The sequence below is a fragment of the Rhinoderma darwinii genome, chromosome 4 (genome assembly GCF_050947455.1).
Source record: "Rhinoderma darwinii isolate aRhiDar2 chromosome 4, aRhiDar2.hap1, whole genome shotgun sequence".
Taxonomy (NCBI): domain Eukaryota; kingdom Metazoa; phylum Chordata; class Amphibia; order Anura; family Rhinodermatidae; genus Rhinoderma; species Rhinoderma darwinii.
This window is the reverse complement of record NC_134690.1, coordinates 29,181,585-29,201,143: the sequence shown is the minus strand read 5'-3', so window position 1 is coordinate 29,201,143 and position 19,559 is coordinate 29,181,585. Positions and strand designations below refer to the sequence as shown.

General features: G+C 41.7%; 1 protein-coding gene across 1 annotated transcript in view; it reads left to right on the top strand.

The window, feature by feature from the left end:
* The window catches only part of LOC142760374 (adhesion G protein-coupled receptor F5-like), a 37,091-nt gene extending 19,035 nt beyond the window's left edge, over window positions 1-18,056 (top strand). Inside the window, exons 9-17 of the mRNA XM_075863557.1 lie at window positions 657-691; window positions 5,434-5,572; window positions 6,113-6,297; window positions 9,050-9,229; window positions 10,877-12,202; window positions 13,291-13,332; window positions 16,494-16,559; window positions 16,690-16,753; window positions 17,983-18,056. Of these exons, the coding sequence (XP_075719672.1) occupies window positions 657-691; window positions 5,434-5,572; window positions 6,113-6,297; window positions 9,050-9,229; window positions 10,877-12,202; window positions 13,291-13,332; window positions 16,494-16,559; window positions 16,690-16,753; window positions 17,983-18,056 (2,111 nt within the window). The remainder of the gene's footprint in view (window positions 1-656; window positions 692-5,433; window positions 5,573-6,112; window positions 6,298-9,049; window positions 9,230-10,876; window positions 12,203-13,290; window positions 13,333-16,493; window positions 16,560-16,689; window positions 16,754-17,982) is intronic.
* The last annotated feature ends 1,503 nt before the right edge of the window (window positions 18,057-19,559 follow it).

Genomic DNA, 19,559 nt, shown 5'->3' with positions numbered 1-19,559 from the left:
TCCTACGGGAACCATTGCAGCGATGCGGAAGTGAGTGCCGGCGTCTTTCAAGAGGCACTCACTTGTCCATGGCCGCGGCTGTCGGGGGCAGGTAAGCACGATGGTCCGCGGCTGTGGACTTTACTACAAAGCTGGAGAGTGCATTTTTGAAAAACAAAATCTGCCCTTCCTGGGCTATATCATCTCGGATCAAGGCCTCAAGATGAATACTGAGAAAGTAAAGCCCGTACTGGAATGGCCACGTCCTCAGGGTCTGCGGTCCTAACAGCATTTTATGGGATTCGCCAACTTCTACCGGCAGTTTATCCCAAACTTCTTATCACGCTCGGCTCCCATCCCTATCCTTACCAAGGAAGGTGCCTTTACTTCAGCCTCAATCCTCCATCATCCTGACGTGCCTTGACAGTTCTCGTTGGAGGTGGACTCTTCCTCTGTTGGTGCAGGTGCACTTCTGTTCCAGTCAAGCTTCAAAGGAAAGGCAGTAGTATGTGGCTATTACTCTAGACTTTTTTTCTCCCGCAGAGTGCAATTACTCTATTGGGGATCGGGAGTTACTGGCCATCAAATTAGCTCTGGAGGAGTGGAGACATCTGCTAGAGGTTGCACCTCACCCCATCCTGATATACAGCGATCATAAGAACCTCACCTATCTCCAGTCGGCTCAACGGCTAAACCCCCATCAAGCCAGGAGGTCGCTGTTCTTCACCTGTTTCCAATTTGTGCTCCAATACCGTCCCGCTGACAAAAATGTGAGGGCCGATGCCCTTTCCAGGTCGTTTGAAACAGAAGACACTATGAAGTCCCCTCTATGTATCATAGTCCCATCCTGCATTATTACTGCTAATCCCGTGCAAATTAGAGACATCACACCAGGGAGGACTTTTGTTTGGTTGGCAGACAGGAGGAGAATCCTTCACTGGGAACACAGTTCTAAACTGGCTGGCCACGCGGGTATTCGTAAGACTCAAGACCTGATTGCTCGTCATTGCTGGTGGCCCACACTGATATTGTGGACTTTGTCTCTTCCTGCACTGTGTGTGCTTCCAACAAGGTTGCTCACTCCGAGCCTGCCGGCCTGCTCGAACCTCTGCCTGTGCTCAACGCTCCCTGGCAGCATATAACAATGGACTTTGTCACAGATCTTCCTCCCTCAGCAGGATGCAATACGGTCTGGGTGGTGGTGGACTGGTTTTCGAAGATGGCACATTTTATTCCACTGACTGGCCTACCTTCTGCTCCTCGACTGCCAAATTTCTTCATTCAGCACATCTTCCGCTGGCATGGCTTGCCCCTTCATATCGTGTCTGTTCGTGGGGGTTCAGTTCACCTCGAAATTCTAGAGAGCCCTCTGTAAACTACTAGATGTGTGATTGGACTTTTCCTCAGCTTATCAACCCCTGTCCAATGGTCAAGTCGAGGGGATTAACCAAATCATGGAGCATTATCTTCGTTATTTTATCTCCATGCAGCATGATGACTTTGCACAGCTTCTTCCATGGGCCGAGTTCTCCTATAACAACCACACAAGTGAGCCCACTACTTCCACACCGTACTTCATTGTCTACGGCCAACATCCACGAATCCCTCTCCCTGTTTCGGCTTCATCCCATGTACCCGCAGCTGACTCTGCATTTGGGAACTTCCTACAAATCTGGTAGCAGACCCGGTCCTCCTCTATTCTGCAGGCAGTCGATCGCATGAAGTGAAAAGCGGATACTATAAGAAGAGAGCCGCCTCGGTTTCTTCTGGGTACCAAAGTCTGGCTGTCCTCAAGGAATATCTGTTTGAAGGTGTCTTTGTACAAATTTGCTCCTAGGTTCCTCGGACCTTTTGAGATTCTGCAACAAATTAACCCTGTCTCTTATAAACTTCGGCTGCCTTCTACTCTCAAAATTCACAACTCCTTTCATGTGTCCCTCCTGAAGCCTGTGTTTCTGAACTGCTAGACTAAGACTCCTAGTCCTGCAGTTGCTAGCAGCAGTTCTTCCAATGTGCTCGAAGTGAAGGAGATCCTGGACTACAAGAGACTAGGAGGAAGGACTTTTTATTTACTGGATTTGAAGGGGTTTGGTCCAGAAGAGAGGTCATGGGAGCCAGAAGAGAAACTCTATGCCCCTATTCTCATTAAGAAATTCCTCTCTCGCTCTGGTCCCAAGAAGAGGCGTAAGAGGGGGGATACGGTAACTACTTACCCCCCGACGGCCGCGGCCATGGACTTGTGAGAGCTGGCCAGCATCTCCTTCCTAGGAGATGCCAGCACTCACTTTCCCTCTCCTGTGTCCCATAGGGTGCGTGCGCTCGTGCCCGGTCTTAAAGGGTCAGCGCACGCACATGTAAAATATTACCAATTAGCCCATGATGACCTTGGACTATAAAAAGGGCTCTGCCCTTTCACTCCTTGCCTGAGCGTTGTTGTGTATTCCCATGCTAGTCTTAGGAAATGGTCGCTTAGTGTTATCCTGTTCCCGTTGTTCCCGTGCCCTGCTACCTGTATCCTGTATCCCGTGCTGTGTTTGTTCCTGAGCCTTAGAGTGTTGGAGCTGTGTTGTGCCACTGCTTGACAAAGGCTGCATTGAGCAGCTGAAACGTTGCATCATACTCTTTGCACAGATGGGAGAATAAACCTCGATTCTTGAACTAAATTTTGGAGTACTGCCACTTTTTCTTGTCTTTACCTGTATTGTGGAGATCTACCAGTCAGATTCCCTGAGGTTGGCAGCCGCAGTGCCCTGGTGGCCTCATTCTGCTGTGCTGCCCACATTTCTACTATTTTTGTCACGTCTGCTGTCATACACCACGTCTGGTCTCATCTGCCACGCCTGATATCATCCGCCACGTGTGGCATCATCTACCTTTAAGTTTCATCTGTGCCTAAGTCTCTGCTACTGCCTGGACTATCACAGGTACTCTTGTACTAGGACTTTGTATAGACTGTTGTTTGGCCAGCTGCTTCTCTGCTACGGCGGTGCGGCCTAGTGGGTTCACGTACCCATGGATCTTGACAAGAACCAAGCTCAGTACATATATACAGCACCAAAACCAAGCTCAGTACGTAAATACAGCACCAGAACAAAGCTCAGTATATAAATACAGCACTAGTACCAAGCTCAGTACATAAATACAGCACCAGAACAAAGCTCAGTACATAAATATAGCACCAGTACCAAACTCGATACATATATACAGCCCCAGAATCAAGTTCAGTACATATATACAGCCCCAGAACAAAGCTCAGTACATATATAAAGTACCAGAACCAATCTCAGTACATAAATACAGCACCAGAACAAAGCTCAGCACATAAATACAGCACCAGAACAAGGCTCAGTACATATATACAGCACCAGAACCAAGCTCAGTACATATATACAGCCCCAGAACCAAGCTCAGTACATAAATACAACACCAGAACCAAGCTCAGTACATATATACATCACCAGTACAAAGCTATGTACATATATACAGCACCAGAACAAAGCACAGTACATAAATACAGCACCAGAAGGAAGCTCGGTACATAAATACAGCCCCATACAGCACCAGAACCAAGCCCAGTACATATATACAGTCCCATAACCAAACTCAGTGCATATATACATCATAACAACCATGCTCAGTGCATATATACAGTGCAAGAACCAAGGTCAGTACATATATACTGCACCAGAATAAAGCTCAGTTCATATATACAGCACCAGAACAAAGCTCAGTACATAAATTCAGCACCAATACCAAGCTCAGTACATATATACAGTACCACAACAAAGCTCAGTACATAAATACAACACCAGAACCAAGCCCAGTATATTTATATACATCCCCAGAATCAAGCTCAGTACAAAAAATATAGCACCAGAACCAAGCTCAGTACATATATACTGCACCAGAACAAAGCTCAGTGCATATATGCAGTACCAGAACCAATCTCAGTACATAAATACAGTGTAAGAACCAAGCTCAGGACATATATACTGCACCAGAACCAAGCTCAGTTCATATATACAGCACCGTAACAAAGCACAGTACATATATACAGCACCAGAACCAAGCTCAGTACATATATGTATACATCATAACAACCAAACTCAGTACATAGTGCCCCCACCCAGTATAATGTCCCATAGTGCCCTCACACAGTAAAAAGCCCCCATAGTACACCTACATAGTATAATGCCCTATAGTGCCCCCACACAGTATAATGCCAACATAGCTGCCCCCCAGACACAGTATAATCCCCCATAGCTCAGTACATATATACAGCACCAGAACAAAGCTCAGTACATATATACATCATAACAACCAAACTCAGTAGATACATATATATATATATATATATACACACAATGTCAGAACCAAGCTCAGTACATATATACATCACAAGAACCAAGCTCAGTATCATGCCCTATTGTGCCCCCCACACAGTATAATACCACCATAGCTGTCCCCCAGACACAGTATAATGCCCCATAGCTGCCCCCACACATTATAATGCCTCCAAAGCTGCCCCACACAGTATGATGCCCCATAGCTGCCCTCCACATGTAGCATAATGCCCTACAGTGCCTAGTAAAAAATATATTCACCTAACCCTATTCTCATGGCGATTGGAGGAAATAGTTTTGCAGGTCTCCTCCAGTCTGCGCTATGTGTGGCTCGGCGTAGACAGGCGTGAAGATGTCACTACATCACGCCTGTCTGCACTGAGCTGCTCATGGCTGGCGTTACTTAGTGAATTGTGTACCAGGGAGCTACTCCCTGCTCCAGCATTGGATTCAACTGTATCTGCATCCTGAGGACACAGATACAGTTTAAACCGGGATATGGAACACCCAGACTTTTCCAGTGGATCCGGGACGGTTGGGAGGTATGAATACACTGTGATAGCAAACTTAAAATTGACTTTTGCAATGGCTTTTGTTGTGTGATATCACGCTACAACAAGTTATTAGAGTCTAAGTAAACTTTGCTCCATCTGTATCTATCTATCTCCTATCAGTTTATCTATCTCAAATCTATCTATCACATATCTATATATCTATATTTTTAGAGACATGGCTTTAGGGGGTGCAGTGGTAGCAGTCGCAGTGAGCAGAGTCAAAATCCACTCTGTCACATGGGAAAACCCCAGTGTTTTAAATGGCACATGGTAGGTGGGGTGTCCTGTCAGGGTATGTTCACACGTAGCAAATACGCCGCAAATTTTCCGGATTTGTGAGTGGAAATTCTGCAGCGTATTACAGTAGCATCTATCTATCTATCTATCTATCTATCTATCTATCTATCTATCTATCTATCTATCTCTATCTATCTTGCACAAGTTCACTGCTCACTCCATAAATGTGACTGTAGGACATACAGAAGTGACCCAAATTGTTGCTGTATACTTATATCAATTGAATGCATCTTGTTGTAGGTAAACTTTCTGAAAACAAGACAAACGTGGTATGTTATTCTTACACCCAGTTGGTTGAGTGTACACCCAATGCAATGTCAACTGTATCTTGCATCATCACCAACAAATTGCATGATTATGCCACAAGTGATTCCCAGATGACCATAAGGCTTTTAGATGGTAAGAAAACAAAAGTGGGGTAAGAAGAGTTTTCATCATGGAAGCCATGAAAAGGGTCCAGAGAATAGCGAACAAGATACTGCAATCAGGAGGGGCTGTGACTACCGAATTTTCTTAATACATCCAGATCTAGTTTCTACCCAGTAGCATGGCTATAGAGAAAGCGCCCTCCATCCGTCACATACTGGAGTAGGAAACAGTGGCAGGTGGGCCCAAACATGTCCTTCCACCACTTACCCCCTACCATCACAGTACGGGGTTTCTGTGGAGTTGGTGTAGAGCATTTGGAAAGACTTCTGGGAGTCATCTGGTTGGCAGCTTGAGGGTAGATGTGGAGGATGGATTAAAGAAATGTTTGGTTACCAGTTGGGGAGTTACAGTAGGTATGGGAGCCTGCTGATGATTGGACATTAGATGGGGATAGTTTGGTCGTCTACTGGAATAGTCCTTTGGTCATTTGGCTTGGCCTAAGGAGACTTTTACAACTTGCTTTATAGTTCTTGGTAATTCCTGATTACAGATGTTTGTTAGAGTCTTTAGGTAACACTTGCAAGACTGACGATGGTAATGAAATACCGAGCGGAAGTTACTATTCTGTGCCATGCCGGACCATTAACCCATCTCAACTTGGTAATATAATTTATCCCTGTGAGAACGGAATCCGAGGAACGGGGAAGAATGAGTGTTTTTCTGAAAGTATTCTTTTGGAGTTGCAGAATATCAAGGTAAGAAAGTCCACATCTATGTCATTGAGATCCCTGGAGATACATCCTCTGACATACTGTACAATACATATACTGTATGTATATACAACACTATGGTTACTGATTAGTAGGTGAGAAGACCAATATGAAGACCCCAGGCCACCGTACAGTATATAATAATATCATGCTGTATGGGATATTTATACAATACGACACAATAACAAAGTTGTATAGTAAGATGATTACATGTAACTTGAGTACATGATTATGCTATTGCCTTGCCTATTCCTACTGTTTCTGGTCTCTTTTGTGGCAAGGTGAGATGTTGGCCCCTCAAACATTAGAAACCAGTACAATTGCACAGAGGCAGATGGGACTCCATCCAAAAATTCATGACAGCCTTGGCCCCCACTACCATGTTGTATTTATAAATATTTTGTATTTTTATGTAGCAGAGGTGCCTTTGGGTCTTTTAGGCACCAGGGCTTGGGAGCAACCACTAGCTCTGCACCATCTATAACTATGCCGCAGCAATTGGAACCCTGGTACCATGTAATTTGTCTCAATACATTAACTGCTTAATGACACATGATGTGCATGTTTGCCGCATCACGACGATCATACACATCACGCTGATCGCACGGGCACTGCAATACACAGCCCCTGCCCCGCTCTAATGGCAGTGATCAGAGAAACCTCTGATCTCCACCACTAACCCCTTGAATGTCGCATTCACAGCTGATCACGGCAATCAAAGTGAAAGAGAGTGAACATGTCTGCTATGTGCAGACAGCCCTGAGTCCATTAAAGCACAACAGGGCTGTCTGATTATATTTCCTGTTGTTAAGGCATAACCGTTCTGTGTACAATCAAAAACCCCTATGAGACTAAAAAAAAAAAGGGGAAAACTAATTACAAAAAAGAGTAATGTTAAATAAAAAAATCTGCTTAAAATACACACAAATGCACATTTTTTACAATAAATAAACTTTATTAAATATAAGTCCCATAACCTAAAATAATATACATATACAGTTAGGTCCAGAGTTATTTGGACAGTGACACAAGTTTTGGCATTTTAGCTGTTTACCAAAACATATTGAATATACAGTTATATAATGAATGTGGGCTTTAATTTGAAGGTATTCACATCTTAATTTTAGGAAGGGCTTAGGAATTACGGCTCTTTAATATGTAGCAAAGGTAATTGGACAATTATCTGAAAAGCTATTTAATGGGCTGCATGGGCTATTCCCTCGTTAATCCATTATCAATTAAGCAGGTAAAAGGTCTGGAGTTGATTCTAGGTGTGGCATTTGCATTTGGAATCTGTTGCTGTGAACCCACAACATGAGGTCAAAGGAGCTCTCAATGCAAGTGAAACAGACCATCATTAGGCTGAAAAAAAATTAAGAAAGTCATCAGAGAGAGTGTGCACAAATGTTAGGAGTGGCCATATCAACAGTTTGGTACATTCTTGAAAAAAAGAGCACACTAGGGACGTCCATGGAAGACAACAGTGGTGGATAATCGCAGAATCCTTTCCATGGTGAAGCAAAACACCTTCACAACATCTACCCCAGTGAAGAACACTCTCCTGGAAGTTGGTGTATCAGTATCAAAGTCTACTATAAAGAGAAGACTTCATGAGAGCAAATACAGAGGGGTCTAGAGTGAGCTCACTGTATACGGATTTACATAGCTCCATAATAAATCAGTGTTCAATGAGCTCCCCATAGTGATGACAAAAATAATTTCCCAGTTAACTGATGAAATTCTGTCTGATTGAAGCTGCCACTAGAGGGAGCTCAGATCTGTCACTAGTATATTAATGCTCTATCTCCTAACTAATCTAAAAGGCGCTATGATGCTGATAAATACAGTGTGATTTAAAAAAACTAAAAAAACGTTTATTATTTGCAAAGTTTTAAGCATTTTCTAAATATGCTGATTTAGCTATACTTGCCAAATGGGAGGTTACTCGTTCTTATTACTCTTGGCGGTGTAATGTTTTCTGTATGACGCTATCCAATCAGCATACAGTTCTCCTCTTCCTAGCCCAGCAACACAGTGTGATCATATAGTATACAGCTTCCATTCCCGACTGTGTTTTCAACTTTTGATAACGCTGGTTGTTTCACAGCTAGAATTTCGATGGTGACATATGAAAGTTTAGAATCTCATCTTTCATATGGCACCAGAACCACTGTTCTAGGTGGTCCACAGCCCAAGATATGGCTATTTGAAGTGACTCCCCTTCCCTCCAGCCTCAGTCTCTCACACTGTGTGAAGCAGCTTCATGCTGATAGGACAGCATCAGAGGCAGTGAGGAGGCTCCACCTCAGGAGAATCGCTGGTGTTGACGCCCACTGGGCTAGTATAGCCTCATTTGCATATTTAGAAAAAAGCTGATAACTAAAAAAAAATAAAAATGTATTGGGACACAATTTTCACTGGCATTATCAGTGTGGCAGCGCCTATTAGATTTGCTAGATTATTGGGCATTACTAAACTAGTGGCAGATCCTCTTTAATGGTACACTTTCACTTGCAACCTAGCGATAGCAAGGATAACATTTAAAAGTGGATGGCTAAGTTTCGACTGGTCAGGTGAAATAAATACATTCAACCCAGGGCTGTGGTCCTGTACACACTGTTAAATTGCAGCCAGGTGATTTCCTTATTAAAAAAAAACTTTAAACAATAAATGCACACTTTTTGCTTTTGTTCATGATTTACTTTTGTAATTTTTTTTGTATTTTCTTTAAACAAAGGACTTGATAAATGGCCCAGATAAAGAGAATTATCTGCCATTATTTCTTGAAAATATCTTAAAAGTTGCAAAGGAAGAGAGAGAAAATATAAAAAATTCACCCAAAAATATAGAATACATGGTCGAGATAATAGCTTTGATTGCAAGCTCGAACATAAACGTATCTAAGCCAATGATTGAGGTGAGTGAATTATAGTTTTTATGACATTTTCGCACATGTTAACTGGAAATTGGTCATATTCCACAGCAATTTTCATAAAAAATAGAGGGCAAGTATAATTACAGCATACGTACCCTCCCCCTCCAAGCAAAAAACAAATAATATCAAGCTTCTAGATTTTAGAACAGTGGTATTTGGGGTGTAGCTATAGGGGTCACAAAGAAAGCAGTTGCACCCGTGCCCTTGTGCATGAGGGGGTCCAAAGGCCTCTCTGCCACATAGCAAGATACCAGTATTACAGATGGCACAGATTTCAGATTCAAGCCCAGGATCTTCAATTACTTCACTAATTGGTTAAGACCCAGTAGTGGGGATCTACTCTACAATACTGAAACAAGGTTTTCTTATTGTTTTGAAAAACTTTATCCAAGGACGATTTAAAAATTTGGCAAATTAATTTTCCATGGCAAGAACAGACCAAAGGATAAGAGAAAACCAGTTCCATAGGGAGAAAGGTGATTTTGCTATTATTATAGGACGGAGCTCTTTACAGTAAGGACGGCTTCACACGGGTTGGATAGGCTTCGTAAAAGCACACAGCGTATCCGTCCTGTGCGCCATAGGAAATTCCGGGTGAAAAACTGCTCCAAACTGTGGTGCAGTTTTTCACCCGGAATGTCTGCTGCGGAAAACTGCAGCACCAGCTGGCCAGCCTGTGATTGGCTGCAGCAGTCACATGTGATGAAACGTCATCCCAGTGGGCCGCGCTGGAGGAAGGAACACAGACTTCTGAGTAAGTATCACGCTTTTTTTTTCTGAATTGCGTTTTTTGCGAACTCTCCGCAAAAAATTCAACAACTGCTATTTGTTGCGGGATTTAGTTCCCCATTGAATTCAATGGGGAATTCCCGCAACAAGCAAGCAGCGATTACGGAAGTACAATTGACATTCTGCAGAATACATTTTCGCACCGCAGGTCAATTTCTGAGCATTTTTTCCGCTCAGTATTTACGCAGCGTGTGGATGAGATTTGTACAGTAAGAAGTGTGAGTCTCCAATATGACTACCCCAAAGGAAGTTTTCAGAAACTAAAAATGATTAGCTACAACATAAAATAAAAACTGGCGGTAATCAAGGTGTTCTCACACTTAGAAACCCTGGTTGATCCAGAAGAAGACAGGGAACAACCATGTAAGATATAATGAGCAGAATACATTGAGAATAGCAACAAATTTTTCTTGATCCCTTAATAGCAACCAGACAGATCCATGATCAACAGGTCACCTGTCCAAGTACAAGTGCTATGAGACCTTCTAAGAGGTTGACATTTCTCTGACTATGGACTCCCATTCATTGCAGCTGCCATAAAGCATGCACGCACACATGCACACACACACACACACACACACACACACTCTACTGCTTTGTCTATACAGTTAATACAGAAAGGAAATTTGTGCCTCCAATATGGCGGCCCCCAGGGAAATAATTCAAAATAAGTAACTACAAAATGAAAAAGAAACACAAAGAACACATTATTGCTCATCTACAGACTTAAATCTAATTTATGGAAATAAAATGACATGAATGAGACTTTACCTTAATTTGTACAAGTAAAATCTATTTCCTACTCCTAAAATCATGTATTTGTTGGTCTTCATCTTGTAGAATTTCATCCAGACAGTAGATATTGTGGTGGATAACGGCCCCTCTTGGGAAACAGTCTCAAATCTAAGTTACATAATTCTGAAGTCTGTGGAAACAGTCGCAAAGCATCTTCAACTCAATGATTCCAAAACCATTAACATTGAAAACACGAGCAATATGCAGCTCTTCGGCAAAGTAGTGAATAGTGACACCAAATATGATAAGAATTTTTTGTTGACTAATTTAAGCGGTAGCGTAACGATCGAAAGTGGGACCTTGGCCGGAAATTCTAACACAGTGGTCACCATAGCTTATTCTACGATGAAAGACCTTATGCCGCGGAATTACACAAAGAAGGTCAATACTTTGGTCATGTCAACGGTGATAAGTAACTTCTCAAGTGGCATCACTAAAGATGTCTTTAAAATAATCATGACATTTACTAAAGATAATACAAGTCTGAAGAACCCAGACTGCACCTGGCTAGACGTGGACAACCAGTATTGGAGGAGCAGTGGATGCCAAGTTTTGGATGATGGTGATACGGTAGTGAAATGTTCATGCGACCACTTGACCTCATTCTCAATCCTGATGGCAAATGTAAATGCTACATTTTTGGATAAAATTACATATGCCGGAGTTGGAATATCCATTGCAAGCCTGGTTCTTACTCTGGTCATCGAAGCAGTAGTATGGAGAACTGTCATCAAAAACAAGACCTCATACATGCGCCACGTTTGCCTAGTCAATATTGCTGTGACCCTTTTAACTGCTGATATTTGGTTTATCATCGGTGCTGCATTGGAAAAAGATCCAAGATCAAAAGCATGCACAACTGCTGCTTTCTTCACCTTTTACTTCTACTTGTCTTTGTTCTTCTGGATGTTGGTCCTCGGACTAATTCTCTTTTATCGTTTAATCTATATCCTGCATGACATGAGTAGGCGAATTATGATGATCATAGCTTTCACCTTGGGTTATGGTTGTCCTCTCTTGATTGCCACGATAACAGTGGCGTCAACAGCTCCCAGTGAGAGATTCACAAGCGGTCAATTCTGCTGGCTGGACTTCAACGACTCGAAAACTTCCTTGGCCTTTATCATCCCAGCTTTATCCATTGTGTTTGTCAATTTTATTATCTTAATTGTGGTTATCGTAAAGTTATTAAGACCTGCTATTGGAGAACGACCAGGGCGTGAAGAACGGAAAAATTTGGTTGTGGTTGCTAAAAGTATTGCTGTCCTCACACCGCTTCTTGGAACCTCTTGGGCATTGGGTCTTGTACTTTCCTTTGACCCCACAAACTTGGTTATACATGGAATATTTGCAGCATTGAACTCTTTTCAGGTAAATAAGAATAATTCCATTATTGTAGATTGAGATAACATTTTGCTTTGATGATATTACACATCAACCTGTGACCATATGTAACAGGACAAAAAGTAGAGGGAAATTAATTATGCCGGCCCTAGTGCCCATTACGACATTCTGTATGCTGTATCTAATGGCAGACGTGAGACCTTGAGTCTGTTGCAGTATTTTTAGGATAACAATAGGGAATTAGCCGTGTCTCATTAAAGGATCAGTCCTGTGGTAGAAAGCACAGTTTCAGGTTTGAAAAAAGGGTCTGTTTTTTTTTGAGACAGCGCCACTCTTGTCCATGGGCGGTATTGCACTACAGCTCCATTCATATGAATGGGGCTGAGCTAGTAAACAAACACATTCTTCACAGCTCAGCTACGCTCCAATAATGCTGCATAGCATTATAAGGGATTTATTTATTTGAATGTACTGCAAGCGGAAATTTTAGCACCCCTATTCTTTATCTATGGAGAATAGGAGTGCTGACATTTCTGGGATTATTGTCTGACCTGCTAATATACCCTCAGAAGTACGGTTTGATTAAGTACTTTGGACCAGGTTTACTGTACAGTGCCTGATGTGACTACACTTCCCAGTAAGGGGGTATGCACCATAGATGCGGCCCATGATGAGAGGGGGGCCCAGCCCTGGTAGGTTCCATCCCTTTTGCCATTGGGTTTTAAGAACTTGTACAGGACTCCCCTCTCCAGAGGATCTTTATTGCTAGCAAAGAAGGGGTTGGGGATTTGGGCCCTGGGTCATGGAAAGCACCAAGTCCTTTATTCCTGGGTGGCAAAACCTGGCACCATAGTAGGGCAGAGTTGTATCTTGGCTTTCCTATAATCGAGGCAAAGATTCAATTTACAAATTAGCCTTTTATCTAAATACCCTGGTCAAGGAAGTGTGGCTTGTTGGTGCCCCATTTGGCACCCAGCACCCAGGGCAAACAGGGTCAATGTTCAGCAGTTTAGAAACTTGATTTTATTTCCTATTTTTTACATGTCAGATTTCATGTGTGTTTTTAAGAATTTTTAGAACTAGTCAGTTATGCCCATGTATGCCTTCTATTATAGGGTTTGTTCATTTTGATATCTACTGTCTTGTTGGACCAGAATGTAAGTAGAAACCTCAGTCTATATGAATTATTTCTTATTTTTAATAATCCTTTGCATTTAAAGGGTAATGCTATCCAGTGTACAATATGTCAACCTTGACTTGTATACTTGTGGTTATGGTTTACTTCATGCCATTCTGAATTCCCATGAGACCCACCCTACTCCAACACCAGTTGTACCAGATGCTGTCTATTAACTGTGATAATAACTCTAAACTTTATGAGAATTAATAAGCAGTTGTAACTAGCCCTCCCATCATGACTACTTCTGGGACTGTTCAGTCTAGGTGTTGATTGGTAACAGTCTCTATAAATTGAGAGGGAGAGAGATAAAGAGATGGAGAGAGATAAAAAGATGGGGATAGATAAAGAGATGGAGAGATAAAGAAATGGAGAGAGATAAAGAGATGGGGATAGATAAAGAGACGGAGAGAGATAAAGAGATGGAGAGAGATAAAGAGATGGAGAGAGATAAAGAGATGGAGAGAGATAAAGAGATGGAGAGAGATAAAGAGATGGAAAGAGAGAAAGAGATGTAGACAAAGAGATAGAGAGAGATAAAGAGGTGGAGAGAGATAAAGAGATGGAAAGATATAAATAGATGGAGAGAGCTAAAGAGATGGAGAGAGATAAAGAGATGGAGAGAGATAAAGAGATGGAGAGAGAGAAAGAGATGGAGATAAAGAGATGGAGGGAGATAAAGAGATGGAGAGAGATAAAGAGACGGAGAGAGATAAAGAGATGGAGAGAGATAAAGAGATGGAGAGAGATAAAGAGATGGAGAGAGATAAAGAGATGGAGAGAGATAAAGAGATGGAGAGAGATAAAGAGATGGAGAGAGAGAAAGAGATGTAGACAAAGAGATAGAGAGAGATAAAGAGGTGGAGAGAGATAAAGAGATGGAAAGATATAAATAGATGGAGAGAGCTAAAGAGATGGAGAGAGATAAAGAGATGGAGAGAGATAAAGAGATGGAGAGAGAGAAAGAGATGGAGATAAAGAGATGGAGGGAGATAAAGAGATGGAGAGAGATAAAGAGATGGAGAGAGATAAAGAGATGGAAAGAGAGAAAGAGATGTAGACAAAGAGATAGAGAGAGATAAAGAGGTGGAGAGAGATAAAGAGATGGAAAGATATAAATAGATGGAGAGAGCTAAAGAGATGGAGAGAGATAAAGAGATGGAGAGAGATAAAGAGATGGAGAGAGAAAGAGATGGAGATAAAGAGGTGGAGTGAGATAAAGAGATGGAAAGAGATAAATAGATGGAGAGGAATAAAGAGATGGAAACAGATAAAGAGATGGAGATAAAGAGACCGAGAGAGATAAAGAGATGGAAAGAGATAAAGAGATGGAGGGAGATAAAGAGATGGAGAGAGATAAAGAGATGGAGAGAGAGAAAGAGATGTAGACAAAGAGATAGAGAGAGATAAAGAGGTGGAGAGAGATAAAGAGATGGAAAGATATAAATAGATGGAGAGAGCTAAAGAGATGGAGAGAGATAAAGAGATGGAGAGAGATAAAGAGATGGAGAGAGAGAAAGAGATGGAGATAAAGAGATGGAGGGAGATAAAGAGATGGAGAGAGATAAAGAGATGGAGAGAGATAAAGAGATGGAAAGAGAGAAAGAGATGTAGACAAAGAGATAGAGAGAGATAAAGAGGTGGAGAGAGATAAAGAGATGGAAAGATATAAATAGATGGAGAGAGCTAAAGAGATGGAGAGAGATAAAGAGATGGAGAGAGATAAAGAGATGGAGAGAGAAAGAGATGGAGATAAAGAGGTGGAGTGAGATAAAGAGATGGAAAGAGATAAATAGATGGAGAGGAATAAAGAGATGGAAACAGATAAAGAGATGGAGATAAAGAGACCGAGAGAGATAAAGAGATGGAAAGAGATAAAGAGATGGAGGGAGATAAAGAGATGGAGAGAGATAAAGAGATAGAAAGAGAGATGGAGATGGAGATGGAGATAAAGAGATGGAGGGAGCTAAAGAGATGGAGGGAGCTAAAGAGATGGAGAGAGATAAAGAGATAGAAAGAGAGAAAGAGATAGAGATACAGAAATTGTAAAGGATCGGCCAGACACAGATTCTGTGTCAACGCCCGTGGTTAATCAGTCTGCATCTGCTCCTAGGTATGATAGAGTGACTCGATCTGCTACCACTCAGGCTGGTAGGCTGAGGAGTGGGAGAACCTATCACAGCCTGGCCAGACGGTTCTAGCTCCCGCCCTCAGTCTATTTATACCTTCATTTGCTGCTTGTCCTTTGCCTGTGATTCTCTCTTGTTTCGTGGCTCTGCTGTTCCTGCTATTACTATTGACCTATGCTTCATATAGACCCTGGCTTTACTGACTACGCTCCTGCTCTGGTAGCTCATATATTCCTGGTTTGACTCGGCTCGTTCACTACTCTTGTTGCTCACTGTGTTGCCGTGGGCAACTGCCCCATTTCCCTTAGCTTCTGTGTACCCTTGTCTGTTTGTCTGTCGTGCACATATTGAGCGTAGGGACCATCGCCCAGTTGTACGCCGTCGCCTAGGACGGGCTTTGCAAGTAGGCAGGGACTGAGTGGCGGGTAGATTAGGGCTCACCTGTCTGTCTCCCTACCCCGACATTACAGAAATGATAGATAGATAGATAGATAGATAGATAGATAGATAGATAGATAGATAGATAGATAGATAGATAGATAGATAGATAGATAGATAGATAGATAGATAGATAGATAGATAGATAGATAGATAGATAGATAGATATGCTCATAAACATACACCTTAAAGAGGCTCTGTCACCACATTATAAGTGGCCTTTGTCAGTGTCATACACTTCTCTCCATAACGCCCACTTGGTCAAAAAGTAAAACACGTCCAGTTGTCCATTAAGAAACTCATTATCATAAAGCTAAAATAGGTCATAACTCCGTCAAACATTATCGTTTTTCTAAATAAAAAGCACTGCTGTCACCTACATTACAGCGCCAATCACATCATGTAGAAGATAGGGCACTTATAATGTGGTGAAAGAGACTCTTTAAGCCCATTTCCTTTTCTCCACTCTCAGTCCCTACAACCTTGTTTATATGTCTTTCTCTCCTCTCCCCATCTACAAAGATTTGTGATTTCTGTGGTGTCGGTGAAATCTCTCATTATTCCTTATTTTTAGGTAAGGAAAGCAGTGAGGAGCAGTATTTCTACATCCTACTGGAGCACACTCCGAACCAAGGTCCAGGTGAGCCAACAATGTCACAGATACTGCTGCGATGACCCCTGCGGTTGCTTCATATTGGGGCTCCAATTACTTGTAGATATTTCTATAGTCTATAGTATCATACTGACTCATCATTTCTTTCCATACATAGACATCAACTACAAATTCATCTGCATCTTCAAAGCCATTCAGGAGGAACATTTTAAAAAAAGGAGGTAATAGACCATGGATCATATGTATATCATACCTATAACAATGCCCCTGTATGTGGGCATGTGTAACGGAGCAAACTGCAGATCTACAACGGTGTCTATTTGTGAATATCTGCACTACACCTTCTGAGTGTGCACAGAGCCAGTACAGCACCCTACACTCCCGTACTACAGAGCCATAGGTGCTTCTTGCGCTGCTGTATAGTGCACTATATAATGGCGGTATCTTCCCCTAGGAATGAATATCTCTGTAATGCGGCATCTGATGAAACATGGCACCATTTTTCTGTTGGATTCTATATGCGTCCATAGATATTCATGGGGGTCATATTATTTGTACGAACTGATATGAAGCCATAAAACCGCTGTGTGCATAAGCCTAACAGAAAGTGGCTTTGGCTTTGTTCACACTTGTGTTAAAAAAAAAACCTTCCTTGATAAGTACAACTGGTGGGTTTATACCATACGATGCCCATATGATGACTAGTGAACAAATGGCAGAATAAATATATCTAGACAGACGGATAGATATGAGAATGAGAGAGACGGATAGATAGAAATGAGAACCAGAGAGACGGATGGATAGATAGATGAGACAGATAGATCGTGGGATAATTACACGGGTGTGTGGCTCATTACAGTACAAATAAAGGGATTCTCCAGCTCCAAATAAAAGAGTTGAAATAAACTGAATATGTGTTCAACTAAAAAAAAGCTCTTTACTAATTTTACTCCGTCACTCTTCAGCTTTGGTCTTTGTTTAAGCCACTAGAGTGACCATAGCAACCAATCATTGTGGCAGTGACGCCAGTCAGGTTGGCACGTCACTGATGCGGATAGTGATTGGTAGACGAGGTTATTTAACACTTTCAATTTATTTTATTTTTTTATTGGATGGAGTTGGAAAACCAATTTAACTATGGGCAACAGCAACACTCCAGCACTGTCACCAGAAAGTCATCGATGCTGCGGTACCCAACTGGGGTACTGTCGAGAGCATAAATACACATAAATACATGGCATGCCTGTCTTACTGTCCATGAAATGTAGTAGTCACATTACAGGAATGTCCACTTTTGGCCACTATGTTTGTCACATGATCACTTGGCACCAGCTATTGTCAGTAATTCCTCTGCTTTGGACGTTTTTTATGACACGACTAAGGAATTATTTTATGTGATTTTTCGTTTTATTGTATGCATTGGTTTTTACAGTCTTTTTCCCTATTACAGGAGGCTACAATTTCCACTCGGCTCAAGGTTCATCCAATGACCCTTCAACAAACTCAAATTCTGCGTTTACTTAAGGCAGATCACTTTCTATTTTTGTACTCTGCAGCTGTTAAATTATGTTAGCTTTTTTAGGGGGGGATGTGTCTTTTCATCATTTTATTTTTTGCATGTTTTATTGACATATTTAATTGGGGGGAAATATAAAAACATTTTCTAGTTTTAGCCTTAAAGTGAATATATTAAAGCTAATCTATCTCTATAAAGGCCGGAACACAGCTTTTTCTGATACAGAGCTCTAAGTCCCTTGTACAGATGTAGCCAAGTTTATATTGCTGCGGTATGATATCACATAACAAAAGCCTTTGAAAAGTCACTGAAAAAGTCAAGTTAAAGATTCTTGCCAATGTGTATTTGATGCATTAAGAGTCAAGATAAAGTTGGCTACATCTGTATAGGCATAAAGTAAAATTATTAAATTCTGGCTGCCTGTAGTCACCACTAGAGGGTGCTTAACAATTTACTGCATACTGTAACATAGTAAACTGTAGTCCATCCATTTTACTGCATTCTCCTGCAATCTTCATCCGGAGGAAGGCAAAAAACCATAATGAAGCAAAAGTCAATTTTCCTCATCTTAGATAAATGTGTGGACCAGTCTGTGTGTGGACCTAATAATCATATTATTGTTTGTGGTTTGTATCTATTATATTTCATATACTGGTGGGCTTGTGCTGGTATACAGCAGCTAATCTGAACAAGTTGATCTGCAGTGCATACATATACGATTGACAAAGCATCCCATGAACTTCTGCAGGATCTGCCAAGAAAAATGTTATATCGATTGGCAGTTTAGTCCGGATCTGGACTAAAGTGCTCATATTTACACTGAGAAGTACTTTTAAAGGACCATTAGAAAATCTGGGAAGTTCCCAATCACTCAGTAATTTAAAGCTGCGCGCACAACCCCTGAACAGTGGCACTTGGAGTCACTATTGGTCCATATTCTGAACCTGTGGGCATCCAATTTGCCTCCGTTTGGAGGTACACAAAGGTAGAGTAAGGGGCCTACTGTCTATCGATGCCATATTAAACATCCGTACAAAACGTTCATGTGCCCTTGGGAGATTCAGCTACAGTAGCCAAAAGAACAAATTTCATGCATCAGCCTGTTCTTTTCCCTCTTTTGCCCGTATGATCTTCTCACAATACATTTTCCATGAAGGGACCTTGAAAACAAATAAAAGTTTTGGATGGAGATTATTCTTTGTCAGACTGGCCCACAGAGAAGCAGAGCATCCTCCAGCAAACCCAGGATCTTACACAATGATAAAGCCCATGAGGTTTAGATGAAGACAACCCCATTTGTGGATCTAGTGTGACCTATTGGTAGAATAGGAGTCTCATGATCCCCACGTTGATGACAAAGGCGGCCGGTAGCTGCATGAGTAGGTTGAAGACAAGAAAATTTGGCCATGCATATATATGGCACTCTTTTTTCGAGTCGATGGGACTTATGGAAACAACCGAACAAGCTGTTGAACTGCCTCCTTTGCATATGACAAAAATATGTTTGACTA